Genomic DNA, 18,259 nt, shown 5'->3' with positions numbered 1-18,259 from the left:
CAATAGCCGGACCAGGATAGAATCTAGGGAAAAAGATGCATGGGATTCTAAGATTTTTTCTTGCTCTAATTTTACAATTTGTCTGATTATCGAGACCTAGTTATATTTCTACTCTGAATTTACTATGAGGAGAGGTGTCTTTATAGATGTCTATAGATGTGGATATCTCGTCCCGACCAGCAATACATAAGATACATTAACCAACAAAACCAAAGTTGGAAAAGGTTCGTACTTAATATTCTAAACTGTAGGAGGGAATACAAATTTGAAATAATAAACAGGCGATTTATAAGGAAGATTTAAGAAATTGTAGTAAGATTGTAGTGAACTGAGTTGAACTGTAGTATGGCTCATTAATATCTCAATATTTCGGGGAGGTCATGGCTCAAAGAACCTCCGATGAGGGTACCTGAGTCATACAGAGAGCCAACCATTTAAAACCATTCACTGAGTTGATTCAATAATTTATTATATACATCCGTAAAAGTCGTGAGTTTAAGAAACAAACAATAGAGTGGCTATATATATATGTCGTCAAAAATTGAATAGTAAAAAATTATCGTAAAACTTACCATGAGCCAATGACTCATGGATTAACTTTCAGAATGACAGTTTTCATCCTCTAAAAATTCAAATTGTTAGAAAAGGTCACACAGCCTTGTACCAATGACATAAATGATATCAATAATGCCACCAACAATGACATATCTGAGGACACCAATTACATCTCTTAAGAATAGCTAAATATAATAGTGGTTATTTATAGAAATAAGAATTGGAAAGCTGGAATTGCGATAATGTGCTATTCCTCTATTTAAATGCCTAGATACTCTTTATTATTACTGAATTGATTTCAATATTTGACCTTCGGCTAATCCAATGTCACAGAAGTGTTCGTCATTTGGCTCAGTTCTTAAGCATTTTAGCAATTCTTCATAGCATTTCAACAAAATATTTAAATAATATATTAAAAAAAGCAAACTTTCTACAAAAAAATACCAACAATCCAATATTTTACTATTGCCTACAAAAATTTTGAAAGTCAAAATTTTGTTCTAAAATTATGGGTAATAATGGTATGAAAATTCATTTTTGTAAATAAAAGTCTAATTTTATATATAACACATAAAACTTATGTCTGGTTTTACGAATTAGTAAAAAAAAGCTGGGCAACCAGTTATTGGAGCTAATTTGGGGGATTAATTGCATCTTTCTGCAACGACATTGAATTTTTACAATGAAAAGGTTTCTGACAACCACCCCCCACCTATAATTTTTACTTACGAAGCCAGAAAATCCATATTTGAAAAAAGTACTTTTTTGTTTTTTCACAGTTTAATTTTATCTAGCCATTGAAGAATTGTAACAGCAGACACTTTCTTGTCCAACAACAGGTTTTAAAAAATCGAAATAATAGCAGTATTTTTCAGTATGTACACCTAATATATCGATAGCTTGGATTCTGCTTAGCTTACCCCACCATATAGCTCCAAACACACATCAAAGGTTCGTTTTTACATGAATAAAATGGATAAGTAGAAACAGAAACTGAAAAAGGAACTAAAAGACACAAGAACTTGTTCACAATAAACATAATAATGTGAAACAGTCCGATTTCTTTTTCGCCCATTTTATTAAACAAGACAAACTAAGAAGTCTAGAGATCACTAATCAGTTTTTAGGAAATAAAAGAACTTACGACTTAAATTCTTTGTTTCAAAATTTAAGGTTAATTTTTTTTAGAAACGGAGTTTAAAGATGAAAAAGTACAATTTTCTTCGTGTCTTACAATTTTTTCAATCTACAGAAATGTGGAATTTTGTATTTTTTGCCAGAAGAAAGATCACGGATGCCTTTTCATTTGTCATTGTTTTTTTTAGGGGTGATCGTACGAAAACAATGATCCCAAAAGACCGGAAGAGGGTAAATTTAAACAGATACTAAAGTTCCAGTGCCCTTTTTCAGTGATTAGAAAGATTGGAGGGAAACTACCCCCCTTCCAATGCCCTTTAATCCCCAGAAACATCTCATTAAAACTTTGAGATAGCCATTTGGCTCAGTATAGTTGAAAGCTCCAATAAATACAGCCCCTGTTGACAGTGATGTAGGCTATGCGATTTGCCTGTTGTTTACATATAGCATGTTATTGGGCAATATAGGAAAGGTATTTTCTAAGGGGAGAGTTTTCCGGGGAATTTTCTACTCGGAGAATTTTCCAGGGGATTTTGCACGGGGAAAATTTTCCAGGGCAATTTTCCATAGAGGGGGACTTCCTGGCATGATTTAAGGCGGCAAGAAATTAAATAAAAGAAGGTTTTTAAACTAAAAGTAATCAGAAGCATTAAAACTTAAAACCAACAGAAATTATTCCGTATATGAGAGGACCTACCTCTTGCTCAAACCTTCACTCATTGTACTAAAGTGTGACTTTTTGTCAAAATTCTTCAAGAAAAAATGCTGAACACAACGGTTTTGAATTGGAATAAGAAGCTTTTTTAAAGCCCTAAAAATTTTTCAGCGTAATGATCGAGTAATTGAGCAGGGGGCAGCCCCCCTTCATATATGGACAAATTTATGTTGAATGTTTTTTTAAGATTACAACTGAGGCCCAGTTGGCTTCCAATTATAACAAGTGTTCTCTTCTCTTGTCTCCTATCTGGGGATTGAGTTTTACTTCCAGGAATGTCTTTTTCTGTGAGGAGATTTATATTTTTATATCGTTGGGAGAAGAGATGAAATGTTTGACTCTGGTCGGCACAAAATAGCATACTCTACGTGTTTTTTTTTTTTTTTTGTTATTATTTCTCCAGCAGGCTCATTGGCTAATTATCTAATTAAAATTTAAAACTAAGTTTCAAAGCGGGAATATTTCTTAAATATTTCCGTACAAAGAACTGTACTTACGGTCTATTGCCTATGATATAGAATATTATCATTAACTACTAAGACGTTAATTACACCGCTAAAACATGGCTGGAATTAAGTCACATCTTTAGCCTGTTGAGAAAAATATTTAAAAAGTGCCTGTAATTAATCCTCTAGCTTTAAGCCGAGCATTGACCCTCATTAAATAGATACGGAAATGCGAGATTTATTCCTCATTAATTGTAAATAGTGAGGCTTTTTTATTTTAATGAGACTGTTGCATCTATTTTCATTTTAATCAAAATGAAAATTCGGTTCTAACGTCAGTGAGTCACGATCAGTTCACTAATATTTCATTGTGAACATTCTTATTTAGCACTAATAGAAATATACATTATCAATGGATGAGATAAATCAAGCAGTAAAAGAACAAAACTTCGATAGGCTGGTTTCGCATTCAGTAAAACCGAAGAGGCTACATCGCCGTACAGGCTATCTACTCCATCTGTCAGTTGTCAGTTGTATATATAATGTGAACTGTAGGTCTTAGTGACTCGGGTTTAGCTGTTTAGATTGAACAAGTCCAATTTATGCGCTGAACTTTTTTGGTAGACTTCTGCCATCTTTTTTTCTAAGAGACGGGAGCATGGCCCCCTGAGCCTAAAAACTGTCTCTGGTTTTATGGCTACAAGTTTATTCCGTGACCAAAAACGCTCTCTGCAATCTTATTTGACGTGTTGGCATGTTATTGGATACATGAGACATGTTTTGTTTATGGAAAACCGTTCCATTATGGCAATTTTTCAGTGATTAAATCTCATGATACCACAGATTTTTGATAAATAAAGTTAACAAAAAAAGAGAGATAAAACTCCACAAAAAAAACCTCAAACGAGACTGCGGCCAGTAGAGAGAAAATATATGAAAGACTAAAAATAACGCGGATATTTCGCCTGTATCTAAACTAGGCGTCCTCAGCACAAGATAAAAAGAAAAAATCAATAAACTAAAAACAAATAAAACCACCACCAATAATAATAAATACAATTGTCGCTACTGATCCACGTAGGGAAAAGAAGCTATAAAGAGTTACTTCAATGAGAACATCAATGCAACTGAGGAAAAATTATAAAAACTGAAACTAAGTTATCAATTCTGTTGCGAAATAATCCTCTTGTTAACTAATATTGAAGCAACTCTTTTGTAGTAGGTAATCTTGTCCCCTGGTGATTTTGTAAAATTTTAATTCCCTTATTGACTATTGGTTTATTTTTCAAAAGACAATCATAAATTGGGTCAATATTTAAATTCCCTGTGTTTTATGAAAGATTAACAAACATGTTTTTTAATTTCTGTAGCCTCCCTCGTCCACTGAGAAAAACCCCTATCAGTGGAAATAGCGGTTGCTGTTGTCAAGTTTAGAATTTAAAATTTTACTTGAGCTTTTACAGATTCCTTGGTAAGCCGCAAAACTTACTTTTTTTATGTGTAAGCTTGTTTCATGTCCAGACGATATTTTGGATAATCAATTTTCCTCTTATTAAAGCTAAGACTATGCAATGTAATTTGTTATCCTTACCTAATACATCTTGTTGTGGAACCCATCGCACAAGAAGCACATTTTCTGGAACTAATTCTTTTTCTTCACGATCAGGATCAAAAGCAATCACAGCCTGAAAATAAAGTAATTGTATCAATTTATATAGCCCAAGAAACTGTCAAACCTTTACTTTGGACTATGTAATAACCTTCCTTGGGGAGTCTAAACTCAAAGTCAAGTCTCTATTTTTTTGTGATTCTGCCGTTCGTGTCTAAAATTGAACCACCTTAACGAAAACCCTATCCACAATCTTTGTAACGAACCCCACCATCTGGACAGTATCAAAATCTATATGAAACCTTCAATTATCATCGTCCTAAACAGCCCTGAGAAGTGTACCGGTAATTTAGCAACAACAATAATTAGCAAACACTATTAAACCCATCGCCAAACTTTTTGAGGAATTCGTATATAATGTTGAGCAGGTTAGGATATGACGGTCAATGTTATAATGCGGCATAGAAACCATGTGCTTGACATTGAAAATTACAGGGTAACGCAATTGATATATCCTATTTGTGGCTAAATACTCAATCAGCGGAAAGCAGTAATTGAGACAGAAGATCAATTTATTACGCAGAATGAGTGGGCTATAAACAACTCTTGTTTAAGTAGTAACCAAATTAGTTGATACTATAAAGTATCAAGGATATCAAAACATAAACATTTTCTGCACCCCTAGACAGGTCTTGGTTCTATTCAAACTTGATAACCGTGATTTTCTAGGATTTCCCCTTTGGTTGTTTAAAAATTACGAAGTATTTAGGGCAGTACAACATTTTTGTCAGCGTTGGCACGTTAAACTATCAAAATAAATTAAGACAACTATTTAATTAATTTTGATCCCATTTTTACCCGTAAAAATTTTAATATTAACTAACTGTGGATTGCAAAGGACAGCAACATCTTCAAATGAAACCTACGCTTTCATAAGCTATTTCATGTCTTATGCTTTTAGCTTATTTTACACCAGCGTTCCTTTTTTTAAATTTGGCGCCCGCGACAACACGAAACAGCATAACTACATATGCAGGTCTTCTTCGTAGAAAATCGAATTTCCAATTCATTCCTTTTTTTAATTATGCAGGGATGTGTGAATATTCATTTGGACAACCCAAACAATAATATGTTGTTTTCGTTGCCCTTCGGACTTTAAGAATATTTCACCTTTAAAAATGAATTCGCTGCTCCATCAGGTTGAAAAGATCAAATGAACTATTTTTCTTAAATACAAAGTGTGGGTATGATCACCAAAATTGAAATTAACCGAAATTACCATTGAAATCAACGAAGGTACTTCAGTCGAAAGAAAGCGTACATTGTATCTTAAATGACACCATAAATAGGAGAAATTTTTCAATCATGAAGTGAGAGAAGTGACCGCGTTTGTTGGCTTCCGAATCAGGACTGCAATGCATTGAAACAACACTTCTCCCAGATTCTAACCTAGTCACTTTTTACAGTGACCAGCCGTTAATAGAATAGAATCGGTTTTATTCGCACAATCTCTCGTAGTCATAAAACTAAATGGCGCTTGTGCTTACAAAAAAAGGATTAAATCAAACGACAAAAAAAAATCAGAAGACAAATAGGATAAAATCAACAATTGTTATACTTTGATACAAAGAAAGGGATGAATGAGTTGGAAAAACGATTTGTGCGTGAAGGAGGTACTGCTAATCTGTCAATTTTCTTCAACCTAGTACTTCGATGTTTCACTAAAACTGGTGGTACTATCGATCTGTATTTATCACTTCTGAGAAAATATTGGCCAAATTCAAGGATCAAACTGAGACTACGCTCTTGAAGAGAAGGAATTTGTAAAGTGGATAATGCTAACTTATATTCGGTAAAAGCATCGCACAATATTACTTTGACTGCTCTTTTTTGTATTGACTCAAGCTGGTCACTTAGGTAAACAATGCTATTGACTTATGGGCCCCATACGGGACATGCATACTCTAAAATTGGTCGAATGTAAGTGAGCTAGGCTATCCTTAGTTGTATCACTGAGAAACCAAATCGACGCATTAGTATATCGACATGAAGGCTGAAAGAGCAGTCGATGCTAAACTTGACACCAAGCAATACTGCCGAAGATTCACTAGGATAAGGAGGAGGAGGGTACACAAAGTCTCTCTTCAGGGGATTAAAGCGAAGGATTTTAGTCTTTCCTTCGTTGATTTGGAGGCTGTTCGCAGTACATTCATCTTTAAAGCTGCTGATTATTTCGTTACAGAATTGGGGGACAGCCTCAGACTTCTCAACAATGTACTTCAGTAGGACTGACAAGTCGTCTACATACTTAAATCTTTCTTCAAAACCGGAAAAGATGAAATTTATCACTACCAAAAACAGTAGACTAGCAAGCTTAGTACCTTGTGGGGCTCCGCATGTAAGCTCGACCCATTCGGAGTCGGTATCTCCTGGGAAAAGACTGTAAACGCACTGATATGATATTAAATAGTATGGGTACCTTAGAAGAGGGAAACTGGCATTAGCAGTTGACAAAATTACCTACCAGCGCTATCGACTGTTTGGCATTTCAATGAATTTAATTCAAGCTTTGTAATTGTGTTTTTTTCTCAGAAGCTGAGATCAGACAGTTATTACTACAAAAATTTCGCTAGCTACCAAACTACGCTAATTTTACCGTAATTACACTGATAAAATGCCAAGAGACGCCTGCTAGACGGGGTTGGTGATTTATTTTATTTTTTCTGTCGATCACTAACGCCAGTTTCATCTCTTATAACTTACCCATGTTTGTTGGATGAGACATGGATCTACTGTTAAACAATTGAGACCAAACAATAACCAAAAGAGAGGAGGGGGAGGAAAAAATGGCAACAGAAAATAAAAACCGTCCAACTAACACCTATTCCTTATTCTTGGGCTAGAGCGCCTAAAAAAAGTTAACAGTGCAAATTTAGACACTTTTGAGGAGGAACAGGGAAACCACTTAGGTCAATGTAATCGGGTCAGTGAATCGGTACAGATAGAAAGAGTTCAAGCGGGTCATCGATAAATCTCATTTATAAAAATTCCAAGCGAGCAATTGAATTAGAGCTGACTTATCTATAAAACAAGAATTTAAAACTTACTCTGACTGGTAGATCTTTGACTGCCTTCATGAGTTCACGTAAAAGTTTTCGCTGATAGATACCATTATTCGCCATTGTATAGCCAAATGAAGCCAGAATAACAGGAAAGGGCGATGTATCGAGAAACTCCCTTAAAACCTAAAAACACGACAAACTTAGATCAATAAGAGATTTTAAAATGACAGGGGCGTAGCAACATTGTTTTTTTTGGGGGGAGGGTGGGGGTGGGGGAGAGGGAGTGATATTCAAGTGGTAGTGGAAAAAAGTAACTATACAAAGAAACACATCCCTCCATTTTGCCCAATTTCGACGCCCAGCAGAGGATGCTCAATCTCATAATTGAGCCAAGCTCTATTCTGATAGCCCCGGGTATCCAATTTTTGATTTTGAATGGACGGATTTTTTAATTTTAAATGGATTTTGACCAATGGAAGGATGACGTGATTTATTGAAATATTATTTACGATATTTAACAAAATCATAGGCGGCGCAATAGCGCTGTCTAAGTAAAGATACAGTATAAGTCGATAAGTCAAAGTTATTTCCACAGATTATGTAACATTATATTGTGACGTATTCTCCACACTTAAATAGCGATCGTACTTCAAATTTGAAAGTATTCGAAATTAAAGTTAGAATTGTTAACTTATCCGTTGCTCATTTTTTGACAAATAAAATCCAGAAAATCTGAACAATTTTGAGCATCATTGCAGAATAAACCTTAAATTACTTTGAAACAGTCAGGGATGCCAATTGGAAGAGAAAATTGAATAATAGAAATTGAATATTACCTTTTTTTGTGTCTTCGTTAAAATACGAATTCTATAAAAACCACGCAAATTTTTTTCTTGTATAAATCAGGGTTACACTGAATATCGTTTTTGTGACTCTTAATTCCCTTCACAAGCAAACCTCGGTCCCCTAGTGTTGCCTGATGAAACCGATAACGATAGAAAAGGCGGATGCGTTGGTGGCGCTTACACATTCCTAAATTTCTAAATTGTGAGAAAAATTTACATATTTTGTTTAAATTCACTTCACTCTATTCTCAGGAGAGATCTTGTACAACATGTTGATGCAGAGACAAATGTCCCTCAAGTAGCGCTGGTGCTGTCTGAAATGCGACTAATTTCAGTCATAATTTTTAGCATATTCAAGTCTCTGGTTAAAAGAAATATTAGAAAAGCGAAAATAGCGAGTAGTCAGCATGGTATTGAACATAGAGGCAGTTCAATATTTATGTGCCAGTATGCGAATCAAAAACGCAAGGAATAGGATGCTTTCAGTGTTTGTTAGGCATTCAAATTACAGACAAGAATTGGAGTTTCAATCAAATACTAGAAATAAAAATTAAACAAATGAATGATTCCCGGAGCGGAGCCCCTTCTACCAAATTCCATGACCAAAATACAACCGATTTGACCTATCTAGTTATAGTACGACTTTAATTATAAAAAGCAGTAAGTCTTCTTCAATGAATTGTCTTGTTCAATGATTTCTTCTTCATCGAGGATCTACCTTCTTATTCTTCAAGGATTCCATTTCTGTTCTATTTGCAGATGTAGAGGGTGGATTCATTTCCACTTTTTGAAGTTATAAAACTAGATAATCTAATCTAGTGATAGTGATCACTAATCTAGTGATAGATTTTAGGAGGTAAAAGCACCTTAAGTATCGCGGAAAAATTTGACCTGAGCAAATGTGTCAAAACAGGAAGCAAAGAGCATTTTTCAGTTTCGCCGTTAAATAGGCTCACATTTTTACTTGATGATAAGGCTTTAAAGGCAGTATATTTGGAAAAATATTAACGAGGAACATATTATCAAGGAGGCACACTCGTGCCTCTTTAAAGAGGCGAACCACGACAATGTTAAGCGATCTTCGGTTCCAGTGGTCGCAGAGGGATGGGGAGGGATGCATTTCGTAGCCCGAGCTCCAACTAAGAAACCTGCCAAATTTCATCCCTCTCCGACTTTTCCTTCATGGGGAAAATCTGGCCGAAAGTTTCGACCTACCAACCCAGCCCCCCTTTAACGTTGTCCGATCGGGCTGAAATTCACAAGTTAAGGTCCCCTAGGGCCCAGGAGCTTATCCGCGAAATTTCAGCTCAATCCGATAACTCCTTCCCTGTTTTCCAGAAACCACGCATAGCCACTTAATGTTCATATTCTTTTTTTTCTGCCACGCCTACAGGTCACAGCCGACATCGGATCTGGGTGTACGAAGATTCATTCGACGCGGAATTCTCCGAGTAATTTTGCTTGAAAGTTTCGTCGGAAAATCTTAACCCCCCGATTTTCTAGCTTAGAAAAACCCCATTTCCCTATAAGAGCCCATGTTAAGATTTTTGTTGTTAAAAGTTACGAATTTCAACATCAAGTACATCAAAATGATCAGCTCGACATGGTGAGACTGACTGAAAGCTTCAAAAAATTCGGTCTTAATCCGTAAAATTTTATTTGAGAAAAATGACAGAAACCCTTTTTTTCTGCCACGCCTACAGGTCACAGCCGACATCGGATCTGGGTGTACGAAGACTCATTCGACGCGGAATTCTCCGAGTAATTTGCCTGGAAAGTTTCGTCGGAAAATCTTAACCCCCCGATTTTCTAGCTTAGAAAAATACATTTCCCCATTGAGGGTAAAATTTTCTCTTGTAATAACATCACTTGTTTGAAAAATTCTTACACTACCAGCAGCTTGGCGCAGCGGATGCGTGCTGGGCTCATAACCTAGAGATCGGTGGATCGAAACCGCTAGCTGATAACTTTTTAAAATTTGTAAAATTAGGTAATTTTGTCAGTTTGAATTTATTGATACAGAAAGGGAGAAAATAGACATGGAAACATGTGATCAGAATTACATACTGGAATGTTCACAAGAATTTATACTGAAGCGGGGGTAAGGCTTGATGGAAGCAAGTTAAAAGAACCATTTAAATTGATTTCCTAATTGAAGCCGTTGGTGAAATTTTCTATTGTAATAACTTGTTTGATAACAAGCATAACAGCAGCTTGGCGCAGCGGAGGCGCGCTGGGCCCATAAACCGGAGGCGGGTGGGTAAAAACACTAGCTGCTAAGTTTTTAATTAAGCTGCTAAACTATTAAAATTATCAAAATTGGATAATTTTGTCAGTTTGAATTTATTGATGCAGAAAGCGAGAAAATAAACATGGAAAATTATTATTAAATTACATCCACCATGGATTGTAGAAAAACGTACAGAAATAATATGAAAAAAACTTCGTTTTCTTAAAGAGTTAAAGAGGCTGCGTCCCAAAGTCGAACCTTAAAACGTACAGGAATTAGGAGAGGCAGTTGGGGGGCTGCCGCCCCCCCCCCCAAACCCCCCGCTTTTAAAGACTCTTTTGTACAGGTTTTTTGTTGTGGGCTAACCCCCCGCTCTTGGCTTCGGAAAGGCCCGCTTTTAATTAACAAAAAATTGAAATGAATGAATAATGGAATAACTTCGAAAAATGTTAAACACAAGAGGACAGGAGAACCATTGCGCCGAAACTAGTAATTAGTAACAATGAAGTTGACCACTCCATTTACATTTTAACATAATTATTGAAACTGTTTCCCAGACACAGAGCACACAAGCTAAGAGCTGGGGTTTGTTGGTGTACAACAAAAAACCTGTACAAAAGAGTCTTTAAAAGCGGGGGATTGGGGGGCGGTAGCCCCCCAACTGCCTCTCCTAATTCCTGTACGTTTTAAGGTTCGACTTTGGGACGCAGCCTCTTTAACTCTTTAAGAAAACGAAGTTTTTTTCATATTATTTCTGAAGTATAATGGACCGCTATTTTTCTCGTTTTCCTTATGTTAAAAATGAGCATGGATTAATTTACAAATTTTTCTGCTAAAAGTAAAGAGCAAATATGACACTTAAAACGAACAACGTTTTTGAATCTACTTAAGTATAGGTTTATTTCAAAATTATTGGGGGGGGGGCAACTGCCCCCACGCCCTCCTTCGACAACGTCACTGCAAAATAAAATATTTTATTGATTATTTATGTTGATTATGATCGTTAATTTATTGTTAGATTAAATTGATACATCTATTGTAATATTATTGTTACTGGGCATACTCAGAAATATGAAATTGAGCTTTTGCGATCCACGGTTACACCACCATATTTCCAAAAAATATATTTCACGTGTAAGGCATATTGAGCAAATTTCGTTTAAGAAAAATTGTATTTCACAAGCAACAAAGTTTAATTTTTTCTTATTTTTCGCAGCAAAATCTTGAATATAAATTTAATTTTGAAGATACAGAGAATCTTAGTATTTTGAGTTTTGTTAGTTTTGCCCAATTCACCAGGTGTCAACAAAAGCAAAAGTCTATTGTAATCAAAGTTAGTGATATGCAAACTTGTATGCTTGTTATGTAGTGATATGCAAACTGCCAATATTCACAATAACATTTATGCCTAAATGAAAACTCGAGCTTCCTTTGGGGGCACCAGAACAAGCAGAAGAACATATATACCCATAGCTCCCAGGGCATGCCTGAGTAGTCTTGAAAAAGGAGCTGTCTTAGAAGAAATTATAATAAAATTGTATTTAAAAATGAAAAGTTCTATTAAAACTTCAAACAAGCCAAAACTAACCAATTGAAACGCTTCTAGTAATTACATGTCATTTTATATGCAAGGAAGTCATGAAAGATCTTGTTTAAAGAATTGCATCATCACGAACTCTAACATAATAGAATAGGATGCGTCGTGACAAATAAACAAACAACCGAACAAGAAACACCTTTTTCTAAACAGAAAAAAGAAGAAGAAAATAAACAGCGTATTTGCATAATATAAGGGTATTGCACTGTAGAAATGACGATTGTGATATTCGGAAACTGGTTATGAAAAAATAAATATCTGTTTTACAACGCCCGGAAAACGTAAAAAAAGATTTTGTGCTATTAAAAAGGCTTTGCAAAGCGACGTCTCTCAAAATATTGAAAACAATACTGTAATAGCTACTACAAAAAGGTTGTAAACTTCAGCCGTGTAAGATTAATACGCTGGTGAAGTTTGTATTAATCATATCAATGCTTTACATTTTAAAATTTGAGTATCAAAGCACTTTATTGACTTTGACTTTAATGCAGTCGCAAAAGATTACCTAAAAATGGTTATTATCAAAAAATTGTTCTTTGATTATTATTAAAGAACGATTTCCCATCGAACATTAAATAGGTGTTTAGAGGCCCATTCGACCAAATCCGTCTTTAAGTCCATAAGTTTCGAAGTGCTCAAGTACACAACGTCGCTTAAAGGTCGCATCTGAGCTTTTTAAGGTTTTGAGATCAAATTTGCCAAACTGAATTAAAAGGAGAATAAGCAGAGTAATGTAGATATGGAGGATAAAAGTATGGTTGAACATTCATTGGTCTGCTGACCCTCCCTTTGAAAACAGCTTAGCAGACAGCTTATAGCAATTATCTTACAGCAATTATAGTTTAAATAGCAATTATAGTTTAAATAGCAATTAATTACTGTTTTAAAAAGTAGAGTTGAGAGAAAGAGTCAAACTTTAGCGTAAAGAGCGGGGCGTTGAGGAGGGAACAGCCCCTTTCATATACAGAGTAATTTCTGTTCGTTTTAAGTTTTAATGTCGCTCCTTACTTTCAGCTAAAAAACTTGTTTTTTTTATTTAATACGAAAAGGCTTGAATATGACCGTCGTGCGTATCGTCGGGACGAGTAAATTATGGTCATTTTTCCTAGCAGCTGATTGGTGTGTTAAATAGAAACCGGCAACTAAATTTCCCTTGAATATCTCCTCTGCTTAGTTTTCAATAAAATTGGTAAGATTTGCCTTAAAATAGTTTAATAGCATCATGGGATATTTGCAGAAAATTTTTGAATAGAGTAAGCTGTGTAAGGTGAGTTACAAATCATTTAGCTTGAACACAAATTTCTAAGAGGCATTGTTAAAAAATAAAATTAAAGATGGACACGCTTCAAAAATCGGCAATATATAAATATTCGTCGTGTTATTCAAGTAAAAACAAATTTGAAATACTTTCGTTTTAGGGTGGTCAGCTAGTACATCTCAGTATTCACAACAAAATGCCTGAGGAATTTGATCAGAAAACTGAAATAAATTGAGTGGCGATTGAAAGTACTTTTTTTATCATAGTTAAAATGTTACCTCTGATAAATTGTCAATGGATTGAAAGTTTTAATTGGTCCCTACGGTAGCTGTATTATTGACGTCAATTCAGCAGCTTGCGCAAACACAGTTTTAAGGGCTTGGCTGCAGGCCCATGCCTCCCCAAATACTAATGTTGGAAAATGTTCACCTTATTTTGTATAATTCGTCTATTTTTTGCATTTTTTTCTTTCAAATTTCCTAAACCACTCACGATACAAATTATTGCATATTCAAAAGATTTCGGCCGTATCCGTTGTAGAAACATCCTTAAAACATGTAGCGTAGATAAATTCTAAAATATATCATTTAAAGGAAAGATATGACTTAAATGAAAAAAGAAAAGAACAGTCAGTGGTATTAAAATTAGCCAGCTTTTATTTTTTTTTATTTCAAACTATAAACTTCAAACTATATACGGGCAGCCAATATTTGTCAATGCATTAATATATTAAGGCCGTGATTAAGTGAACTGATGGAACTCGAAAATCCTATGTTAAAATCGAAAATTTATATTTAAGAAAAACTCAAGTATTCATTGGCGGAAGATACCGCTTTTAATTTCAGGCCGTAGCTTCCTGAAGATGGTACAAAATGTTTGCTAGGATTTTGCTCTATTTCCTCCAAATGCTTAGAAATCTAAGAAAATGTCTCGCTCTTTTTCACAAGTGTACTCTATGAAGGAAATTGCTTTTAGAACAAAATCGGTACTATCACGAGCAGAAGACAATAACCTGTAAGATGATTGCAACCATTTATTGATGTATTTTTCTGTTTTCGAACAGTCCCATAGAATATTTTCAGCTACCTAAAATTTTTACAAGTTTTTTGCCAAAAAAAAATCGTTTCGGATCGTCGATAACACCCCCTAGAAACCAGATTGACAAGCCGGTATAATTAACCTGCCATTTCCGCCAACGAATAAGCGCTATTTGAAGGGTTTTCGACAATCGACAGTCTCTAGAGAATTGAGAGACAGGAGGCTACCCTAACTTTCATTTTGAACCTCGATGTTTTCAAGTTCACTTAATCACGGCCTTAAAATAAAATTCATGCATTAGAGAAATTAATAAAGCAGCCATGATCTCAAAATATTCGATCCTCTTCAATATAATAGCACTGTCTTAGTAAAGAACGACGAGTCTTCCGCATATAATTTTCACAGGTTATCTTTTAGTAACGATGACCATAGGAAGCTGGGGAATGGCTCATTCAATCACAAATTTTGAATAATATTAGACTCTTTCGAAGTGCCAAAAAAGATCGTTGGGTAACCTGTCATCCCTTTGAACAGAATAGTTGGGATATGTTTACTCGAAAGGAGTTACATTGCACATTATTAGTTTTACAGGAGAGTTGAAAACTAAAAATATGCTTCGGTTGTATTTTTTTTTACTATATAAAAGTAATGGGCGAAGTTCTTAGCTTGCAACCATTCCCCCGGGGCCTGTAGGGGGTCGAATGTGCAAAAAAATGACTATATCAAAATTTTGATGGGAAGACTTTGGGGGGAAAAGGAGCATGGGAGGGGAGCTAGCTGCCCTCCAATAATGTTTGTCACATGAAAAGGGCACTAGAATTTTGAATTTCCAATAAAAAGAGCTTTATCCCGATCTTCTAGGATCACTAGTTCAATAGGATCAGACCTGGAAAAAAAATATTAATAAACACGCGTTCGTGATCTTGGATCAGGCCAAAAATGCCAAATTTTGCATTTTTGTACATAGGAGCTTGAAAATTCTACAGTGAAGTTTTCTGATTCGCTGAATTTGATGTTGTAATTTTTATTACGATCACTTGATATTTTGGGGGTGTTTCGACCCTTTTAGAAAAATTCGGCAAATTTCCTCAGGCAGTTAACTTTTGATGGGCAGCACTAAACTTAATGGATTTTATACATTTTGAGTAACCATCGAAATTCGATTCTTTTGGTATATCCATTGTCACCAAGACTCTATTTTTTAGAGTTTCGGTTACTATTGAACCGCATCGCTATTTACTTACAGTTCATTACCACGAACTTTTTAATTGAGAAAAAATAATATAGGAGAAAACGGTCAATAGAACATGTTTAGTTTAAGAAGGGTTGGGCTGTAGGTATAAGCATTATGCTAATGCCAAACAACACCGCATGATTATTAAGTTCGGGTTGCAGCAACTTGAAAATAAAATTATGGAAGAAATGGCATTATAAGTATTTTATAGTTTGCCACGGTAGCTCTTATAGCTGCATTTTACATAATGCAGCTATGGAATTATAAGTCTTTTATATGTCTTTATATAAGTCTTTCAAATGGCGTTATAAGTCTTTTATAGTTTGCAGGGGTAGCTCTAATAGCTGTATTTTTCAAGTCTTTTATATGTCTTTGTTAGTGTTATAAGTCTATAAGACTTATAAATCTCTTAGAAGTCGTTCAAATGGCATTATAAGTCTTTTATAGTTTGCCACGATAGCTCTCATAACTGCGTTTTTCATAATGCAGCTGTGACATTATAAGTCTTGCAAATAGCATTATAAGTCTTTTATAGTTTGCCAGGTTAGCTCTCATAGCTACATTTTCCATAATCTCTGTCTCAAAAATGAGGTATACAACAACCGTAGAGGAGCTATCTTTTTTATTTATATAGATAATTTTGATGTCATCAAAATCCTTGCAGTTAATTAGTCTTTGAATTATATTAATGCAAGTCATACTAATGAAAGAATAAACAATACATTTCGACGCAATAAAAGACATGAAACAACTTCCGCGGTTTAAGAAAGAAATTGAAGAATCCCAAGAAGCTGACGAACAATAAAATTCCAAGGGCACCAGAAAGAATACAAAAACTTTGTACATACTATTGATAGTTGGATTACACAATAGAAGATGATAAAAATGTCATTTTACCGATTCATTTAATTATAAGTCAAGGATATATTCGTATAGTAATGTAGATGTGCTAAGACTTCAGCAGTAATTCTTTTTTTAACCATTATTTTAGACAGATATGTAGCAACGAAACATTAATAAGCGTCCTTCAGATCACAACACGAATCGACCTAAGATACGTTTTGTGCCACCATTAATTGGTTCCTGGCGATAGAATCGAATTGTGTTTTTCGAAAAAAAATACCATTTTATTAAAACCTAAATATCGTTGACATTATGTTTAAAGCAGAAACAAGTTAGATTTCCGATCATTGACAGGTACAATAACAGGCTTGTAATAACAGAGGGATTTCATTAGGGAACAAGGGAGGTTAGAACAAAGGAGGGTAGAATCGAATAGTGTTTTTCGAGAAAAAAAAAATACCATTTTATTAAAAACCTAAATATCGTTGACATTATGTTTAAAGCAGAAACAAGTTAGATTTCCGATCATTGACAGGTACAATAACAGGCTTGCAAAAACAGAGGGATTTCATTAGGGAACAAGGGAGGGGGTACAATAATTCAACATTTTAATGTAGGTTTTCAAGGCTACTAAAAATATCAACTTAAAAAATGTCTTTGTTGATTAAAGTCCTTTGAAGGTTTTAAGTCATTTCAAAACTATGACTAGCCAAAAACAGCTAATATCTTTAAACTCAAAATGTCGGGAAATCACATCAGGTAGGCAGTATGAGTTACTTTTACTGGAGACGGCAACTACAATAAAGAAAATTTTGAAAATAAGTCATGAAGAAAAGAGATTATTTTTATTTCAAATAAGATAACTTGGTGGCTTGGGCATTTGAAGATCTTTGGCGACTACCAAGAACCAAGCAATGACCGATTGCCAAGCAGCAATTCGTCATTCCCAAATCAACGAGAACATCCGAAAAAGGAAATAAATTGCTAAGAATTACAGTCTTATTTAAGCGAAGCCATTTTCTAGACTCTAGATTCTAAATTATAGATGTCAGCAAACTACTTATTATGAAAATAACAAAATATTCGTATCCATCTTGCCATCCACCAAGGTAAAATTCTTCTAGACAATTGAGTATTAAATGTGTTGTTTTTTCTTATATTTCCTTTCAAAGCGACAAAAAAGGGAAAGTAAGGAAATAAAAGGTATTGGAAGGAAAATCTGATGCATATACTAAAGGGAATAAAACAATAGACCGATGTGCAATATTGATGTGCATGCTTAGGAAAATTTGTCATAAGAGGAGAAGCAAATTCGTCAAAAGAGGAAAGCCAAAATTTGTCAAAACAGCAAAAGGGAAAACAACAAACAAAGACAGACCTAACAGATCAATTTTGTGAAAATTACGGAAGAATATACCAAGTTGGACTGGACCCTCCCCCCCCCTATGTGTGACAAAAAACACAGAGTTTCTTAGGTATATGGAATTCTGCTCAACTATATATTAGAAAATAGAAGAAAACCAACCTTATTCTGTATTCTCTGAGCTGGACGGCAGTGAAAACAGCCAATGGAGAGCATTTTTTGAGGCATGTACTTCGGAAACTCAACTATAGGATGAGAGCCTGAAATTATCAAATCGAGTCTTCCAAATAATTCGTAGACGTCAGGAACTTCATCCAAATATTTCTA

General features: G+C 34.8%; 1 protein-coding gene across 5 annotated transcripts in view; it reads right to left on the bottom strand.

The window, feature by feature from the left end:
* The window catches only part of LOC136035340 (UDP-glucuronosyltransferase 2B19-like), an 84,368-nt gene that overhangs the window by 10,320 nt on the left and 55,789 nt on the right, over positions 1 to 18,259 (bottom strand). For all 5 annotated transcript variants that reach the window (XM_065717083.1, XM_065717081.1, XM_065717080.1 and 2 more), the window contains 3 exons: positions 18,095 to 18,256; positions 7,570 to 7,707; positions 4,445 to 4,538 (listed from right to left, as the gene is read on the bottom strand). In XM_065717083.1, coding sequence (XP_065573155.1) covers positions 4,445 to 4,538; positions 7,570 to 7,707; positions 18,095 to 18,256 — 394 coding nt within the window. The remainder of the gene's footprint in view (positions 1 to 4,444; positions 4,539 to 7,569; positions 7,708 to 18,094; positions 18,257 to 18,259) is intronic.

This window comes from Artemia franciscana, chromosome 14, assembly GCF_032884065.1.
Source record: "Artemia franciscana chromosome 14, ASM3288406v1, whole genome shotgun sequence".
Taxonomy (NCBI): Eukaryota; Metazoa; Arthropoda; class Branchiopoda; order Anostraca; family Artemiidae; genus Artemia; species Artemia franciscana.
Note: the sequence above shows the minus strand (reverse complement) of the source record. Positions and strands in the feature narration are given on the sequence as shown.